We start from the raw sequence: 17,922 nt of genomic DNA on the forward strand, positions 1-17,922 counted from the left end.
AATTCTACTGCCACTTCTGTGAACTCCTTGAATGTATTCTCTTGGTACAGACCACCATAGGTGTCTTCTGTATCCATTTACATTGCTTCATTTCAGGATGAGGATGTGTACCAGCACCAAATCTCTTTCCTTCACAGGTGACAAGGGACGCACTTGGATAATTTGAAGTAAAATATGTAGTAACCACGTAGTGAAGATTATTTATCACCGTTACACATCGAAGCTCTGTAAAATGGAAGCATCTTCCTTAGTTATTCTTTAAAGGTTGCATCATATGAAATAGACGTAGGATTTGACACTTCCACAATGCCATTTCTGATAATGATGGATGTAGCTGTGACCTAGAGGTGATTGAAGCCTGACTGTTTGACTAGTTATGCTTTTGAATTTTATTTCTCTTATCAGGCCATATAGACAGGCATAGGGCTGACCTCCTGTTAAGTGCATTCCTCAAAAGGAAAATTTGCAGATGGCTTAAAATACCTATTTCTTGAGAACAGGACAAAATGAATAAAGGACAGGATCTACTACTTCTTTATGTTTACCTAAATAGATGATTGTCCGGAATTCACTCATTCCACCTTTCTGCCATTTTTCTTCCCTGTTCTTTAAGAGGCTTGTGAACCCCAGACACTTTTATGTAAGTTCAAAAGTGCCCTTTGTCAGATGAGAAGAACCCCTCTATTATAAATTTCTGGCTTCAGAAGAGAAAAAGCTTAAATCTACTCCTTTGCCAAGGAAGTGGAGCAAAATAGATGTATTTTCAATTTATTTATTTTTTAAAAATTTTTATTGTAGTTGAACTGGTGGCTTTATTTCATACAAGGTGTGGGTCACTCACTGTAAAAACCAATGTTTTTGGTAATCAATATGCAACCAACAGGTACAGAGCAAAAATGTAAGACCTACTTGGCCAGAACAAGGACCAATCTACCCTGGTGTTTGGCCTCCAAGCTATGTTCAGTACTCTAATACCTTAAGTTAAGAGAATTCAATTTAAGTAGAAAAGGGTCAATACTGAAAGTGTGCATAAATATTGGGAAAACAAATGTATAAGAAGTGGACTAAATTCTGCAGAGGGTTTTGCTGCTTTAAGCTCAGTAGTTGTTTCTCCAGCTAGCAATTCCTATAGTACTGTGCTGTCAGAACGGGACAACAATGGGAACAGTTTCTAAAAAAAAGGGTAAATTGCCACTTTTAAAATGTCTAGAGAATTCCTGAAAACTGAGGTTCTGTCCTACCAATGAAGGTACGGATTGGCCAAAAGAAGATGGCCTGTGGGGCCCAGAGTGTGAAGCACGGGTGTGATCCCCTGCCTCACCGTGGAAGGAGCTCCATCAGCAGCTGGTGGCTCCCTGGCTGCAGGGCAGGCTCCAGCTTCGCCGGCTCCCAGGTTTTGGCCGTTCTCGGCTTTCCAGCCGTCGGGCCGGGGTTTTGTGCAATACTCGGTGTTTTTCGCATCTTCCTGTGCAGAGAACGTGTTACACCGCACAGGTGGCTCAACACCGACGTAACCCCCATGTCTCGCCCCAAAACCAGCCGGGCAGGGCTGGCTCCAAGCTAACCTTCGTCCGAGTGACTTCTCCTTACCCTGGTCTGGACCCCAGCTGCTGTCAGTCTCAGGCAATGGTGTCCCGCAAAAGCCTCAGCGGCCCGCGGGCAGGGCACGGCCGGGCCGGCGGCCCCGCTCCGCCCCCGCCGCCGTGGGGGACGGGCCAGCAGCGCCTCGGGGCTCCCGGGGGAAGCGGGGCCGCCCGCTTGCAGCGCCTGGCCGGCGGAGGGGAGATGGAGCAAGCCGCCGGGTACCCTGCGGTGGGCGGCAGCTACCCGCAGAAAAATGCCGAGATCCTCAGCAGCCAGTACGGCATCAACCTCTTCTTGGCCGGGCTGCTGCTCACCTTCGCCTGGGCTGTGCATGCCGTGGGCATCAGCAAGAGCCACCTGCTCTCCTACCTCATCACGCTGATGCTCATCCAGCTGCTGTGGATGCTGTGGTACCTGTGCAGGAGCTGCACGCAGAGGAGGCTGATCCGGGACAAGGACACACACGCCGGAGCCCGCTGGCTGAAGTGTAAGTACGGGCCGGTGGCACAAAGGGTGGTACCGCACAAGGGACATCTGTGCCATCACCTGTGTCTGCTACCTCTTTGTTACCCTCTCCATCCCTACCGGGAGGCATCCTGGTATTCACGAAGTGAGTGCACATGCTGCAGTGCGCTCTAAAGTCAATATATGCATAAGCTGAATACGTCTATAGTACTAGGAGATTGTAATGGGAAGCTGTTTGGTAAACATCTCACTTTCCTACCTACCATTTATAGTGCTGAAAACTCTGGCGCCTTTCTTCCTTACCAGTCTGGTTTGGTGAAACTTGAAAAATTAAACATAGCTAGTGGAAGAGGCAATTTTATTGGTGTCTTACAGCTCTTTTGGAGGAATTATCACCTTTTCCAGATAGTATAATACAATTTACTTTATAGTAGTACCAGTCAGAAAGGTCTTCAAGTGCTCTCTATACCAATGTATATCAGAGATTCCTGTTTATATGTGTACAGTGATGCTTTCGAAACATCTAGAGTTAGGTAGAAGAGGACAAAATGCCTGACCAGATCAGTTTGTTCTTAATACATAAAACTGTTAAATGAGGAATCTAAACTGAGCATTTGCTTGCAGAAAAAGTATACAAATTTGCAAGGGTAGTGGTGGGATGTGCTGGCCCTTATCTGCAGTCAGGTGCGTACCAGAGTGAGGATATAAAGTATATTGAGAGAAGGTGTTTGGGGAGCACATCATAGAGTCGTAGTGACAGGAATGCTGTGTTTTTGGGCACCAAGGAAAACAAACAGCCTACATCAGTGCTTGAGGAATAATAGACAATCCCAGTTTTACCATCCTCTTCCAGTCTCAGCACTGTAAATGATAGATTGGAAGGTAAGTATTTAAGTGAAATGTTATGACAGCTTTCCCAAAAAATGTTTTCTACCTACTGACAATGAGACAACAGCTAATTTCCACAGCAGCTAATGAAATATCAAAATGAAAATTCCAAGAACAGCTGAAACCTGATTATTTTGAAAAGTAAAGTTGTGCTGTGGAAGTGTAGTTTGTCCTCAATCTCAGTGCTTGTGTATCATTTATTTTCTTCACAGCTGTTAACATTTGTTCAAATTGCTGACAGAAGCCTGTATTTTTTTAATATCTAATGTACAGCTATGGTCTGTAGACTCTTTTCTGAAATGTATGGAGTTCACATACCAACTGTTAAATTGTTCCTCTCAATTATTTACCATTTTTCAAGGCAATATTAATCTCTCAAGCATTTTTCGTTATTAGCTTATGTGCCTTACAACTGTCTGTAAATTCATGTAAGGCTTAATTTGATCCTACCTTGGACTAAGCTAAACTTTTGTTACTCATAGGGTAGCTTTCCCCTCCTAAATATGGAATAAATACTGCCTAGCAAGGGTAAGTACAGCAGAATTCCCTGCCCTCTTTCTTTGGTGCTGCATTCACAGCATTTCATTTGTCCTACAGAATATAAGGAGACACAGAAACCTAGAAATAAGATCCTGGATTGAACTACTAGGTTACCTTATCCATTTCTTTTACCAGCACAGGATGGCTCTTTGTACTGGCTTCTCAAGTGGTTTAGCTTCCAATGGCTTCTCTTGGATGTCTAGGCTGCAATTCAACAAATTTGCCCTTAGGGAATGACCTACACTTTCCTATTCTTGGTAGTTTCTTGTAGTTACAACAAGTCTGTACAACTCCTTTATCCTCTATTGGTAAAAGAAAACTTATTTGAGCTAAGGAAAAACTCAGGTGACAATTCCTCTGCCAAGATCCCCCTTGCTCTCCTCTTTATCAGTGCTTTTGCCATAGAAATCTTTCACCTGAAAGATCAAAAGTCCAAAAAGGAAAGGTGAGGGTGGAGTGGGACAGACATATTTTGTTTGAGTTTTTCCGTGGAAAGTTTTCTGCAATTTTTTACTAGCTCTATCAGCTACTTTTGAAGAACATCTCCTTGCTGTAATTGTAAGAGCAAATATCCTTGTATTAAACAGTATAAAATGAGTGTATTTTCATGAATCCTTTCAAACTGGTAAATATCAGTTTAGTAAAAGCGGTGGCAGTTGCCTGCTTAGACCATTTTGCTCTGACAAATGTTGAAATGGAATGATTTAACAAAAACCTCCTATAACTGACTCCTTGCACATGTTTAGCAATGCTAGAAGGACAGATGATCAGTTTGCAAGAACTGCTCACAGGAAGGTTTCCTTGAGCCTTTCTGCACCAAGGTGTCAATTGTATGAACCCTCAAGCCTGGTTGTCTTCCCACCTTCATGGTTGGCCAAGAACCACTCCTAGAGTCAGAATGTGGGAAAAGTTTGTGGCAGAGCTGTCTTCAATACGACACAGTTATCCTGACCCAAATAACCATGGGTACCTTAGAAAGTCTTTCCTTGACTTATTCCAAATATTATTCCCCTAAGTATGCTCTCCTGCTAGGAAAAGCTCTCTGACCATTTTTTAGAAAGTTCAGTGAAGTGAAACAGAGAACTCAAAACAAAAATCAGTTTGCTTCATAAAAAGCTTTATTTTATCACATTCTTTAGCAGCAGTTTGTGTTTAAAGCATTGACAACTGGTCAATGTAAAAGCTCTTGACATACTTCAACTTGTTTCTTTTTACTGCCTGCATTGAATTGTTAATTATTTGAACAATATTTTAAAGTGAGAGTGGTATTTTTGCAACTGTATCATTATGGTTTTTTTGTTCTCCTTATGGTTATTAGGAAGAAATGAGCCAGCACTTAGCAATATTGAAAATCCTATTATTGATCTATTAAGATACACAGACTTCAATGAACATTTGAAAAGAAAAAATAATGAAACAGCACTCAAGAACAATAATTTCACAATTCTTAAAATTTTAAATGTAAATAACCATGCAGTGGAATTGTCTTCCTTGAAACTACTGGTGTCCATTTAGCATTAGTACATACTACTGAAGTTTCCATTACAAAAAGTTGACAGAAAAACTATTAATATACCATATGCATGGTCATTATGGTTGTGCTTTGATTTTTGACAAAGAAAATTGGTACAATCATTCTCTTTCAAAGTCCATAAATAAGCATATTGGACACTTTGTATACACTTGTAGTGTGGCCTCCGGGGTGATTGCAGAAATATCTAAATATCATCTGAATAAATGAAACAATCTAAAATTAAAAGAGTCATGTAAAATCTTCTAATCTCTGGAGGTCAGTAATCTATCATCTTTTTGCTTCAGAAGATAGCTTTTGCCTTCTTATTGAAACAATCAACACACGTGAAATCCCTCAAACTGATGCATTTCAGACAAATAGGTTGTTTCCTGCATACTTTCTAAATAAACCATAAGTCACAAAATCAATCTTAGAAATATTCAGGTAGGAAAGAACTTATGAAGGTCATCCAGTCTAACACCTTTCTCAGAGTATGTCTAGTTACCTCAGGCAGAGTGATTTATAATCAGTTATAGTTATAATTATATAATCAGAACTAGAAATTCTAATTTATTTCAGAATTATTAACATTTTTTAGATAAGGAAGGAAACATATAATTTGATCTCAAGAGTAGCCTATAATTTTGTATTTTATGATACCATTCTACTTTCATACACAATGAATGGCACCTCTATTTAAAAACGTGGGCTCCAGTCCTGTTATATGTGTTAGAACACAAATTAGCTGACCTAAGAAGAATAAATTTGAAAAAAATGTATGGGTTTATACACGTGCATGCAGAGCTGAGGTCTTAGATTTTGCAATATAAAAGCAAAAATTTTTAGCTCTTGGTAGAAATTACACTCGACAGTGATTTTATTATAGACAGATTGTAAAACAAAACCATAAAATCCCATTGGAATTCATACCTTTGTGATTAAGAAGGTTTCTGGAGTCTATTTTTGTTTAATTTTAGAGGGTCAATGAAATAATAAACAAAATAACCCTGTGTTTATATAATTTCTACTTAATTTTTATCAATGCAATTTTGACAATAGGGTATTAATTAAATAAAATTGTAATTTTTGTTACTTTTTTACTACCACAAGTCAAGTGGAACACATGGTACTTATATGGAAGTTAGGTTGTGGCCCCATATAAAAGATAAATATTCATCAGAGTCAACACTAGTGATGTTATTTACTCTGTGAGGAATTGTAAAGAAAGATTCAGATGCTGGTTTGTATTGTAAGGTCTGGTTAAGGTACATGGATAAATTTTTATCTAGTCTTCATTCAAATAAGTCCAAATTAAATCCAGTGAAACTTGCTGGAATAAAAGCCTAAAAAATAAAAAGGAATAAAACCCCACCAAATCACAAAAAAACCCCTATAAACAAACCAAAACCAAGGAAATGGGGGCCTTAGAGTTTGGTTTAGTAATCTTGCAGCCAGTTGTACTTAGTCATATGGTTCTAAACCAGTAACAACAACAACAACAAAATAAAAAAAGGGAAATATATTTCAAAGTTTTTTTGGCTATTTAGACTAATATGTTAAGATATTTTTGTGTATGTGTGAAATATAAATACTGAAATTTAATCTTTTGTTCCTTTCTCGGAGAACAAACCATACATCTTGTTGTGGTTGTGGTCTCTGAGTTAAAGTGTGACCCCTGAGGCATGGGGAGGGCACACCAAGTGATTGTGTTACTTCCCACAGCTTTTGGGCTGGGAGACTGTAAGGTGATTGTTCGGCTCCCCAGGACTGCCCGGTTTGCTGTGGGGCTGCTGAGAGCAGTCATTCATGCTGTCTCTGGCTGCTGCAGTGCCACTGTCACTTGGGAGCTGACCCTGCCCAGAACTGGCCACTCCTGGGCACTGCAGGGCTGGCGACTCCTCACTGACCGTGCAGGGGATGCCCAGTGATGACCTTGCTTAACCTACTGGGCAGAGGCTGTCCAAATTAGAGGCATTTTTTTAATGGAGTCAATTATCTTCATGAGCACTGATCTAGTCTTATTTCCCTAAACAAGAACACAGATACTGATCAAGTTTCATTCCCCTAAATAGACTTTTGTGTATTTTACAAATAGCGTCTAGACACTATAACTATACCTTAAAATTTTCTAATATCTTTTTCATTTCTAGGTGGGATTACATTATTTGCAGTGATTACTTTAATTCTGGACTCCTTCAAAATTGGATATTATATTGATTTTTCAAACTGTTTATCACCAACTGAAGGTATTTTTCCTGTTGCACATGCTGTCCACACCATCTTACAGGTAAAAGTCACTGGTTGCGGTTTTGTATTAATTTCTGTTTCTTACCAAAAAATATTTTATTTTGTCATCAGTGGACATAACACTAATTTTATTTCTAAGCATATCACAGAATACTTTTGAGGACTAAATGCTTGTGCATGTATAGTAAATTCAAGATTTGCAACCTGAAGTTTCTTAGCCATAAAATTCATGGGTTTCAAACATGGGTTTGAAAAAAAGAATAATAAGAAAATGTTCTCCTGTAGTTGAAGTTGGGTGGACTTTTTGTTTACTTGAAATTACATACAGAATTTTCAGAATTTTCAGGCTGAAATGAGTATTTTGGCTAAAGACAATTTCCTTGTTTATTTATGTAGGACTTGCCACACAATTTCAATTCAATCTGTCTAACCTGTATTTCCATTGTGGTTAGAGGTGTAGGCTTGGTGAGTTAAAGGGGACAAACCCCGTCCTAGCTGCTTGTACAACACCTGCACAACTTTCCAGTAACAAATGAACGTGGATATTCCTTATAGAAGCATTTGGGTGTTCTCATCAGTGGCTGCACAGTAGCAAATATAGTCAGTGAATCCTGTGAAATATTCCAGCTGCCTGCTTGTTATGAGACTTCGGGTCTACAGTGTGTGGTGACCCTCCATAGCTGATTGTTTCTCACATTAACTCCTCTGAACTCCTGTCATCAGGTTTGTAGGGAAGAAGGAAAGAAAAAGCCACTCAACTGAGATGCTCAATCATAGCCAGGCACTTTTATAAAATTTCCAAGAGGCTTAAGTCATTCAGAAAGAAAAGAAATCTTTTCCTAGCAGTTGTGGTTGCATGTAAATGAGCTTTTGAAAAACCTACATTTTTCTGCTTTCTTCAACAGTTAAAAAAAAAAAAAAAAAAAAGCATTGAAATTTAAACTCTCACCCCATCTATGTTTTTCTCTGAGGGTGAAATTCTGAGTTGGTTTAAGTAATCTTATTTTCACATTCTTGTAATATCCACTCTCCATGTCTTGAAACTTTATTTCATCTCTGAAAAACAAACCAATGGAATTAAGAGTTTTGCCCCACTGATCTGAACACAACATTCTTCATTACAGCCAGTGACCCAGAGCTGACAAGGTTTCCAGCCATCATGAACTGGAGTGTGGAAAAATGGTGAATAAAAATGCTCAACAAAGGCAACAAGAATTCTAATTTAAATTTTACATCACCCAGTCTCACTGAATTTGTCATCTACAAAGCTTAAAATAATGAACACTTGAGTGCTAGCCTGAGCAATCAAAGAAAAAGTTAAATTTAAAAAGTAATTAACCAGATACATCTTACCTAAGACAAATCTTCTCATGTGTTTGAAATAGTGGATGAAATCACAGCAGGGTACATCCTTAATATGTGTCATCTAAAAAACAAATAATTTGTTTTCTACCATATATATATCAGATTCTGTTGTCATTTACTCTTAGACATCCTGATACATGCCATGAAATGAATATATATGTTCTGCACCCATGAATGAGCTAACATGTACCTGCCCTCCCAGGGCAGGCTGTGCATTATGTTCTTCTGCAAGCAGAAGTCCCCTGGAGGCAATGAGTATTCTATGGGCAAAAACTGGATTTTATGCTATTTCTTCACTGTCTTTTCCTATTTCTTCCCACTATCTTGTGTCTGATCAAATCTTCAAGAGTTTTTATAAGTTTTAAAAAATGGTTTCAGATCTGCTGGCAGATTTTACTGCATTTATCCCAGGATGGGAAATTGAATATGGCATTAGAGACTGAAGTAATTTCATTTTGATTTCAGTTGAAGCCTACATGAAATATTTTAGTCTTTACACCTAGGATTTTACAACAGCCATTCCTGTCAATGATAAATGCTTCATTAGAGGAATTGTTATTGCTGGGTAGCACAGGTGAGCCATAAAGAGCTGCATTTGCCTAGCTTTTTCCAAATTAAGACATTGAATGCCTCAGAAACACTGGCTGTGAAGGCATTCTAGAGTAATGGATGCTGTGGAAAAATGGGCTTCCAGTTACTCTGGTTGCTGAAGAACCCAAAGTTTTTATCACTTTTCAGACCATTTCTGGAACACCAAAACAGGCAGGTTTCTAAGAGAAATTTTAGGACTCTTTCTCTCCTGATAGTTCACCTATGGACTAGTTCAGTATCCTCGGAACTATTGGGAGTAAACAGACTCCCAGTGTCACCCTAACATCCCTGAGGAATATTGATATACTTCGTCTTGAACCTATCCACACTTGGTTTTGTATCAGCAGCAATCTCTTTCTGAGGTGTCCATTATGCTCTCACAAACAGAGAGTTCTAATTTTATTCCTCTGTCCTTGATTTGCTGACTCATTATTGTTCTCTCTCTCTTTCATTCCTTGTTTGAGTTTTCTGCACTATCCTTGAGTGCAACTGCTGTGCTCCTAACGGGACTGTCTCTCAGGAAGTTAGTACAAACTTTTCTCATGCTTCCTGGGCATCTGTTGTTTTATTAGGCAAGTCTGGCATCCTTTCATCAATCTCTTTCCCTCCATAGAATTTAATATATTTCATAAATTATTCAAACTTAGCATCACCATGCCCTGCAGCAATCATACCTCTATCCACAACCAGTGGCTTTATTTCATTTGTCATTGAAATAAAAGTCTCTTCAGATACAGATGGAAAATATGTTTTGGTGAGTGATACCTAGACTTTCTACTCTTAAGCCACTGATTTTTCAAGTAAGAAATCTCAAGTTCTTTGTAAATATCACAGGAAATCACGAGCTCTTTCACATGTGTGGAGATGGAGCTGTCTCCATTTAAATTATCACAAGTTTTAAAAATTAAAATAGAATTTAGAAGATAGAAATTGGAATTTCTATCTACATGTGCACTTTCCTTTCTGAGCATAACACATGCTCATTACTGTAATGACCTTTCTTTTTTTTTCCTTCCATTTAGGTGTACTTTCTGTGGTGTCATGCCAAGGATGTTATCCAGTCTTTCAAAACACTTGAAAGGTAAAGTGGATCTGATCCTCATCTGGCATGTTAATAGATGTAGGTCTGCACAGTGCTTTAACACCAAGGTTTTATTGTATGAGGGACAGTGAAAATACAGAGATTGATTCTCCTCTTGATTGCATTAAGTAGAAAGAAATAGAATAGTTAAAAAGAGTAGTTAAAAAGTTAGAAAGTAATTCAATTTACCTTCATTTAACCTGCACTGGTATTTTTAAATACAAAATAGTGACAGAATACATATATTTTTCTCATGAGAGAGGAAAATGGCAATATATGGTACCACAGAGTCACTTAAGAAGGAAGCATCATATATGTGTTTTAAAGCAATGCACTATATTATGTTCTATTTATTTACCTACTGAAAGAGAACCTGTATCACCAATCATTGCAGTCAAAGCAATGTAACTGAGGTATTTTATGGAAAGCATCTTTTTTAAACTAGGTCTTAGATCCATAGAATAGTTTGAGTTGGAAGAAAATTTTAAAAGTCATTTAGTCCAACCCCTCTGCAATAAGCAGGGATACCTTCAACTAGATCCAGTTGCTCAGAGGTCCATCCAAACCAGCCTTGGGTGTTTCCAGTCCATGTTAATACTGGGGCTTGCCCTGACGTAGGTGCAGGACCTTGCACTTGGCCTTTCTGAACCTCATAAGGTTCTCATAAGGCAAATTCCTGAGCTCATCCAGGTCCTTCTGGCACCCCATCCTTCAGGCATGCCAACCACACCTCACAGCTGCAGTAGATGCAGCTGTGCACATGCACTTGGAAGCACAACCTCCCTGGTGGTATCCTATGTAGCAAATCAGATCCAGTGTCTTTTCTGGTTTTGTGGGAAGGCAGATTAATGCGTATCAATCTGTCTGCACATAGAACATAAGGAAGCAAGCATGGTAATTTTCAAAGTACTTATTTCAAGTTATCAATGGTCTGACCAGTTTCTATAGGAGGTAAAATAAATTTGCTTAGAAACATCATCTGTGATGAAGGTTTTCCATTTGTTCTGCTCTCTTGGGTATGTGTTCAAACCCCATGCTCAAGAAGAGAGTGATTACAGAAAGCTTTGCAATGTCAGCTGGTGCTATCAGCTCTGTTTATAAGTAGATGTAAAAAATTTTAACTAACAGGTTTATCACTGAGAACAATGTTGTAATAAAGAACTGTTTCTTGGTGAAGAAACATGAACAGCCTCGGGTGCAGGAAGACACTTGGCATCAGTGCATGAAAGGATTGTGCCTAGGAATGAGATAGATAAATAACCTCCTACAAAAGAGCAACTGCTTGGCAATGGAGGACATTTTTTGCCTGGATTTTATTGGGAAGTTCAGAGCCATGAATACATTTCTTTCTCCAATGCCATTCTGTTTCACCAAGCTGAAATGGCTTGTCAGAGGCCAGGAGACTCAAAAATGCATGGAGACCTACCCTCATTTGTACCAGTACTTCAAATGGAATAAAGCCCTCTGTTAGCTTCAGCTCTCTCCAAGAGATAAAAATGCATGGGCCAGAAGTTGGAGAAGGCAGTGGTGTATGTGAAGAAAGATCAGACACAGAGAATATGAAGGAACACTGCAGAAGGCTTTGAAATATGGTTTGCAAAGAAATCCATCCTGTTCAGACTGTTCAATCACTGACATGAAGCTTGTCCAGCCCAAAGAATAAAACCCATCATATAAGAAATAATAAAAGCATCCTGTTAATAGTTTAATACATTATGCCATTTTACACATTGCATTTCTCTAAGGTTTTGGAAGTCTGATATTCAGTGACTGCAGAACATCTTTAGAGACTGGTGATTATTTTTCAACCCTCTCCCTGCACCAACAAATAAATAGTGCCATGTAGCTTGTGCATAGAAATTTAATTTAATTTAATTTAATTTAATTTAATTTAATTTAATTTAATTTCATTTCATTTCATTTCATTTCATTTCATTTCATTTCATTTCATTTCATTTCACATATTTCACAAGATACAGTCTGTGCAGATTCCTTCAATAGTTACTTTATTTTGTAGGTTTGGTGTTATCCATTCTGTTTTCACAAATTTGCTCCTGTGGACAAATGGTGTGTTAACGGAGTCAAAACATCAGTTGAATGAACATAAGGAAAGACTAATCACTCTTGGTTTTGGGAACATAACTATAGGTAAGCAAAAGGATTGGTGCATCTTGAAATTCCTGCACTAGCACACTCATGCAAAATAGTGTCACTGTAAGATGTAGCTGAGTCATTCATGACTATGTCAGCATAGTCATTCTGGGGCATTCTGGGACAGTCATCCTGGTAATTAGCTGATGCTAAAATGTTATATGATCATTATCATATATGTGATCAAGGCAGTAGTTTTCTTATAAGTTCCAAGCAAATAGATTTTTAAAGAACATTTCTTTTGAGGAATAACATCATTGAGGAACATCACTAAGGAACTATTTTATTACTAAATCACAGTAATAAATAAACATAGAGGTGTTAAAATGAGGGTTTACTAAGTTATTAATTATGAAACAAGCATGGATGATCTTGCAAATCTTTCCCAGGAGAATCATTACATGTAGCCTGTGGTCCTGCAGGATTCAGTGGGATGGCTTAAAGGGATAGAAGTTATCCATTAGTGCTGTTTTACAAGACAAAGTCTTTGCTCCAGGTGTTTTTCTTTTAATAATGCATCATTTTCTCCATTGGTAAGATGGTGCAAGCTGTAGTTAACAAACATTTAGAATAAAGAAGATATAAAGAAAAATCTCTTCACTCAGAGGGTGCTGAGGCACTGGAATATGTTGTTCAGAGAAGCTGTTGATGTTCCATGCCTGGAAATGTTTAAGGCCAGGTTAGATGGGACTTTGAGCAGCCCGGTCTAGAGGAAGGTTCCCTGTCCACGGCAGGGAGGTTTGAAACAGATGACCTTGAAGGTCCCTTCCAACCTAGGCCATTCTGTGACAATTGCTGGGGATGCCTTCTGCTTTTAAACTCCAGTGAAGCATGGAGAAGTGGGGCCTTTTCTTAGGTGGGTAGCTGGGTGTTGTTTGACTGAAATCTTACCTTTTGTGTTTCATTATTTCATGTTTTATTTATTCACTTAAACCAAGGAATCTTTATAATGCACACAACTAATCTCTCCTTCTTTAGTTCTAGATGATCATGCACCTCAATGCAATTGCACAACAACAACTCTCTGCTCGATATTTTCTCAAGGAATATATTACCTATATCCCTTTAATATAGAGTATCACATCCTAGCCTCCACCATGCTCTACGTCCTGTGGAAGAACATTGGCCGTAAAGTTGAGCACCACCAGCAAAACAAAACTCCATTCAAATTCCACGGCATAACTGTTGGAATGATTTTTGGACTAATCGTGTTAACTAGCACAATAGCCATAGTTGTCGTGTATTTAATTCAGATTGGAGGTTCAAAAATCAAGAGTGAGTTAGCACTCACTATGTTTTATTTGCACGCTATCTTTGTGCTGGCTCTCATGTGCACAGCTGGAATTGTCGCCCTTCTCATCTACAGACTGGAAGATAGATCTCTGGATAATTCCAAGAATCCTGCTCGAAAACTGGATGCAGAACTGCTGGTGGGCACAGCTGCAGGGTCCTGGCTGCTCTCCTGGGGCTCGATCCTCGCCATTATCTGTGCCCAAGGTCATCCCAAATACACTTGGTATAACCTGCCCTACTCCGTTCTGGTCATTATTGAGAAATACATTCAGAACCTCTTTATCATTGAATCTATCCACCGCGAGCAGGAAAAGGTGAATGACGACATTAAAACTCTTCGAATCGTGACCATATCTCGGGGGAGCACTTTGTCCCTCACCCCCTTGTACAAAGAGGTTTACAATGGCAGAGCTGCTCGTGACAGTGGTGACATACCCTGTCTGTTTAAGGGCAGCATCTGTGGGAGAGAAAACGATGGTGCTGATGTTGCCAGAGAAGAAACGAGTCAGGACAATAGTTTGGTCATGCAGTCAGCCTCAGATTTCTCATTTTACAGTAGAAACTCAGTTACTAACAGCAAGAGGAGAATTTTGAAGAACATCGCTGCATTTTTATTCCTCTGCAACCTTTCGGTAAGACATTTTGAATGTAGTTCACAAGTTAATGCCCAACAGCTTCCCATCCTTTCAAATCTGATAAATATATTAAAATTTCGTGGTTCTATAGTTTGTAGACAGAAATTTTTCCTTCTGGAAGAGGTGAACATGCTTTTGGGGGACAAAGTTTATTTAAATGTGGAATATGGGAGGCTCCTTTCAGTAATGGTCCAAAAAACTGTAGCAGCAGCAGAAACTGAAACCCTCTTCCACCAGCGTGCCCCAGTAGCAACAGGGAGGGATTTCTTAGGGATTCCTGAAACCAATTTGTGGAGTCACAGTCATTAAGGGCTATTGACTAGTACTGCTGGTGATTAATATTGGCCTCGCGTTCTTTCCCTGCAGCTGTGGATACCACCGGCATTCGGGTGCCGCCCGGAATATGACAATGGACTAGAAGAAATAGTTTTTGGCTTTGAACCCTGGATAATTGTTGTGAACCTTGCGATGCCTTTTTCTATTTTCTATCGGATGCATTCAGCTGCCTCGCTCTTTGAGGTCAATTGTAAAACATAGATCATATACGGTCCCTCAGTGAACAATTGATTGAATAATTAATTACATAAATAACAGTTGAGGGAGTGGATGAATGAAAGAGTGAATGCAGCAGCTGCTCAATAAATAGAAGATTCAATAATTTGTTTTAAAGAAGGGACCATAGCTAATAGCATGTAATTTTTTTTTCTTTCCACATGTTTTGTTATATATGTGGTGTTATTGTATAAATATACTTTCCAGAATCATATTAGTGTTAATATGATTAACACTACATCGTAAAGTTAATTAAATCTCATTAATCTTTGTTTTAGTCAACTGGGATTTGTTCTCTATACAGTTTTTATGGCTTTGTTCTCATTTATTGTGACTTGTGAAAAGGGCTTACAAAAAATTCTGTATGAGTTAGAACAGAAAATCCCAGGAAGAACTTCTTTTGAATCACAGAGATATTAGGAAAACTCCAACTCCGAATTCCTAGCTTTGTTTTTTTTTAATAGTTAAACCTAAAAATATTTGCTATATAATTAGGGTGTGGGAATTAGTTTAAAGTTCCTTATTAATGATGAAAATCAATATATAATTATTTTGTTGTTGATAGATACAGATAGCAAGAAATCCAGGTGAGTAACATGTATGATTAGATATCACGCTGTATATAATTTTTTTCTGATAAAATATATTTCTATTAATTTTCTTGTATTTACTCTATGACATAATTGAGAAATAAAATTAATCCTTTTACTTAATTATTTATTCATATATTCTTGAAATGTTTTAAGAGAAAAAAACTGGTCTGACAGCTCATATTTGTGTGTAGGTATTTCAGTTCCAGAATGGTATGTATTCCCTGCACAATTTTTTAATGAGTTGCTAATTTCATTATAGATCAGTCTTCTGGTTGGAAAATATTCATGTTTTCATACAGAGATGCTGTAAAGCAAAGTTAAAACCTCTAGAAATCTGGAAGGTCTTTAGCTGAGAGTTTTATAAGTGTGGTTTACAAGATGTAAGAATATAATCTCAAACCCTGTGATATTTAGTTGCTTCAGTTCTCACAGAAAGCAGTGAAAAGATGGGTGCCTGATCAGAAGGCTGGAGCAGTAACCAGGATACTGGAGCTACAGCTCAATTAATTACTGTATAATCCTTACTAATTTGTCGATGACCTAGTCCTAAATCTGGTGGGTCAAGGCCAGAAAAATTTCTGCTCGTGGTTCCTGAAAGAGCAGCGGTACAAGTATCACCTCCATCATCCTGAGAGCAGGAATATTTCCGTGCAGGAGAGGTTTGCTTCTGAGACAGATTTCTGCAGTTGTATCTACCCTCGTGCAGCAGAAAGAAAAAATGTCAGCTTTTTACCACTAGATGGCAAACACAGACCATTCAATAAAATTATCTGATTGTATTAGGTTGCTTCAATAATTACTTCACATAATAATTAATCTTCATTTCTGTTTTGTGGTACACACAGCCATAACCTGGTTAGGAATTTTTACTACCTTCTTTACCTGTTGCAGAGCCCAGATCAGGTAAAGAAGTATCCATCTGAAGTCTCAGGTGAAGTCTGAATTAGATGAAGCATCAGGAGACTGAGCATGAGAACTCCTATCTTCCTGCAAAGCAATTTTCCTGCAGGTTTATTTTATGTGGTTTTAGGAAGATACACTATCTTACATCACTGTAATCTCTGCCTGGCCCTACAGTTGCTTGTCATGCTCTTTTATAATACCTTTCTTGGCTCTTATATTCATTCTAGACAAATCTTTCTGCTTGAACTCAGTAGCTTGATCTCACCTAGTTCCATGTAAATACCAGCTCTGACCACTCAGTTGTCTCTCTACAATTTGAGTAAATGGGGTCATCCAGATAATGAAATAAAGGTTTAATCTTCCTTCCCAGACAAACTCTACAGCTATTTCCAGTATCAGAAAAAAAAAAATTAATTTCACTAGATAGGGGCAAAAATTCCATTTCAACCTTTGGGTGCTCATAAAGATGGCTAGAGGAAGCCTGTTTCTTCTTCCCCTGCTCCTGTGGGATGGCTCCCATGTCATTCTTCAGCTAGAACTGGTGTTCTTTAGCTGATTTCCAGCATTTGTGTTCAGCCAAAGCAGAGCTAGCTCTAAATCCCTAAGGCCAAGAAGGGGCCATATGCTCTATTACAAACACGTAGCACACATTTGGAAGTTTCAAAAATAAATAACATCTTTATTTAGTTATATTTCATTTGCAATTACTTAGCTCTTTCTGTTTCTTCATATTATGATTGAAATAATTTCATTTTCCCACAATATTAGATTGCTTTTGAGCGCTGAAATTGAAGTTTATTCGGGAAAGTGAATTAAGGTAGCACTCTGGCAGTGAGCAAATGCTTTAAACATGCTAATGGGCAAATTCTATTCCGAGCTGCACTGATGAAATCCCGCTGACTAAAATAGTTCTGTTTCAGGACCAGAGACTTGATTTTGACCTGACATGCTTAAGAGGTTTTCACAACAGGACTTCTCTCAAAAAATATTGTTTCATCCAAATACAGAGTATTTTATGGAAGCAGCTCTTAGCTCAACTGCTCTTGAAGCAATAGTGAGTCATGAAGCTCTGAATATTTGAGAATAGATATTTTTAAGAAATACTGATTTTATGAACCAGGAAAAATACTTTGTTTAATGCAGTTAACATAGTGTGACCTCTAGCTCTCTGTTCAATGCTAAACCTGGGCTTTCTCAGACAACTCTTTTCTAATTTTTTTTTCTTCTAGTATATATTGACAATACTGATTTCTCACAGGTTTGAAAATATAATAAATAGCACAAAGCTACCCTATTTCTGCCTACCTATCTGCTCAAGCATGTGACAGGAGGCATGAGAGCCTGCTTACCCAGGAGAGAGGTCTAACAGCTGCTCATTGATATGCTCCTGAGGTGCTCCCATTTAATATTACTTTAAAAGAGACCTTTTTAAAAGGGAATTTGTTTAGCAAAATGCACTTGATATGCAAAAGATTCTGATTTTTTGCTGCATAATCTTAACCAGAAATTTATTTTCTGATG

General features: G+C 38.3%; 1 protein-coding gene across 1 annotated transcript; it reads left to right on the forward strand.

Annotated features, from left to right (window-relative positions):
- The first annotated feature begins 1,742 nt into the window (after positions 1-1,742).
- Positions 1,743-16,280, forward strand: OTOP1 (otopetrin 1). The gene is made up of 6 exons (XM_023925807.2): positions 1,743-2,071; positions 7,141-7,277; positions 10,216-10,274; positions 12,292-12,422; positions 13,404-14,350; positions 14,720-16,280. Exons 1-6 carry the CDS (start codon positions 1,786-1,788, stop codon positions 14,888-14,890), a joined length of 1,731 nt encoding a protein of 576 aa, XP_023781575.2. The 5' UTR covers positions 1,743-1,785; the 3' UTR covers positions 14,891-16,280.
- The last annotated feature ends 1,642 nt before the right edge of the window (positions 16,281-17,922 follow it).

This window comes from Cyanistes caeruleus, chromosome 5, assembly GCF_971803275.1.
Source record: "Cyanistes caeruleus chromosome 5, bCyaCae1.hap1.1, whole genome shotgun sequence".
Classification (NCBI taxonomy): domain Eukaryota; kingdom Metazoa; phylum Chordata; class Aves; order Passeriformes; family Paridae; genus Cyanistes; species Cyanistes caeruleus.